Source organism: Oncorhynchus clarkii, chromosome 33, assembly GCF_045791955.1.
Source record: "Oncorhynchus clarkii lewisi isolate Uvic-CL-2024 chromosome 33, UVic_Ocla_1.0, whole genome shotgun sequence".
NCBI classification, from domain to species: Eukaryota; Metazoa; Chordata; class Actinopteri; order Salmoniformes; family Salmonidae; genus Oncorhynchus; species Oncorhynchus clarkii.
In genome coordinates, this window is record NC_092179.1 from 19,549,098 (window position 1) to 19,550,781 (window position 1,684).

At 49.6% G+C, this 1,684-nt stretch overlaps 1 protein-coding gene across 1 annotated transcript; it reads right to left on the reverse strand.

Moving 5' to 3' along the window:
• Window positions 1-445: 445 nt before the first annotated feature.
• Window positions 446-1,460, reverse strand: LOC139392729 (troponin T2c, cardiac). Its single transcript, XM_071140931.1, has one exon. It carries the CDS (start codon window positions 1,377-1,379, stop codon window positions 525-527), a length of 855 nt encoding a protein of 284 aa, XP_070997032.1. The 5' UTR covers window positions 1,380-1,460; the 3' UTR covers window positions 446-524.
• Between the last annotated feature and the right edge of the window lie 224 nt (window positions 1,461-1,684).

Below are 1,684 nucleotides of genomic sequence, written 5' to 3' on the forward strand. Positions count from 1 at the left end.
AAGACAAACAAATAAACGTTCATGAGTTGTATTGTTACTGTAAAAAAATAAACATTTTGCAATGTAGTACATTATCCTTTGTCTTGCATTTGACTGTTTCAGTAACCCTCACAGTAGAAAGAGAGGAATTTAACTAACCAGCTACAAAGACTGCTTAGATATAATAACGACCAAAATTGCATCAAACATTCACATTTTATTCGAATGATCAATGAAAACTGTATTAACATTATTCAAACATTTAGCTTTATCTGTGAATACGATATCAGTAATCATATTCCTCGTGAACCACATTAAATGTTTACATCAGACAACTATAGTCAACAAAGAAAGTTACAGCCTGTGCAAAACCTGTGAATACATTATGTAGGCCGATCAGTTATAGACCTGCTTAGCTAACGTTATACGGTAGAAACCCCCAAACAAACAAACAAGCAGGCCTATACCCAATAAAGCAGATTGTACCTAAAACGGTCCAAAGACAGCTAGACTAATCTGATAATGTTGAGGTCATTGCTGTGTTACTAACGTAACTTCTTTGCCCCGCGGGTCGCCTTGGCCACCTTGGAGCCCCTCTGGTGGTCGCTGACGCGGTTCCGCAGCACGTTCACGTCGTACTTCTGCCTCTTCAGCTTCTCGGCCAGGTCAAACTTCTCAGCGTGTAGCTGGCGCAGCCACTGCCAGAGCTCGCGGGACTTCTCCGTCAGCCTCTCCTGGTTGAGGTGGTCGATGTTGAGGGGCTTGCGGCGTTCCAACAGAGCCTTGGTCTTCTTCTCGCGCCCCGTCAGCTTCTTGCCCTTCTTCACGTCCCCCTTCTGTATGTAGCCGCCGAACGCCTTGTTGGAGAAGACGTTCTTCTTCCTGGCATCCTCCTCCGCGCGGAGCTTGGCCTCCTCTTCCCGTCGGGTCCGCTCCTCAGCAAGACGAGCCTGGCGCTCAATGTTCTGCTCGGCGCGCACACGCTGCTGCTCCGCACGGTCGGCACGGCGGCGCTCGATGCGGCTGCGGAGGGCCACTAACTCCTCCTCCTCTTTCTGGCGGCTGGAGAAGTGCATCTCGATCAGGCTCTGCAGGTCATTGAAGTCCTTCTCCAGCCTCTTGCGGTGGAGGTCATCAAAGTCTAACTTCTCGCCGTCGGGCAGCTTGGGAGGAGCGATGTTGGTAATGTACTTGGTCCGTGGCTTGGTCTCCCCCTCGCTCCCCTCAACGTGTTCCCTCTCCTCCTCATCTACCTCATCCTCCTTATCTGCCTCATCCTCCTCCTGCTCTTCTTCAGCCTCCTCTTCCACCTCAGGTGCCTCCTCTACTTCTTCCTCCTCCTCGTTCACCTCCTCTTCCTCCTCCTCGTATTCCTTCACAATATCCGCTGTGTCAGACATGATGTTAAAGCCTGCCTCTCAGACAGTCAAGGAAGAAAGACTAGTGGAGACACACACACAATACTCAGAGACCAACTTGTGTCAAACAGTCAAGAGGGGAAGTGAAATGAACACGGTTGCTTGGGCTCTTTTAAAGCTTTACCCTGATCATGTGTCCAAACCCCACTGTCGAGGCAGAAATGTTCAGACAGATGGAATGGAGTCTATTTTCTCCTTCAACAAGTCTGCCCCCTCCCCTGAACCCTGACCCCAGACTCTCCCAATCATTCCTTTCTAAGGACAATTGGAGTGCCCTATTTCAGACG

Coding starts and splice junctions, on each gene's coding strand:
- LOC139392729 (XM_071140931.1), bottom strand. CDS start 1,379: ATGTCTGACACAGCGGATATTGTGAAGGAATACGAGGAGGAGGAAGAG.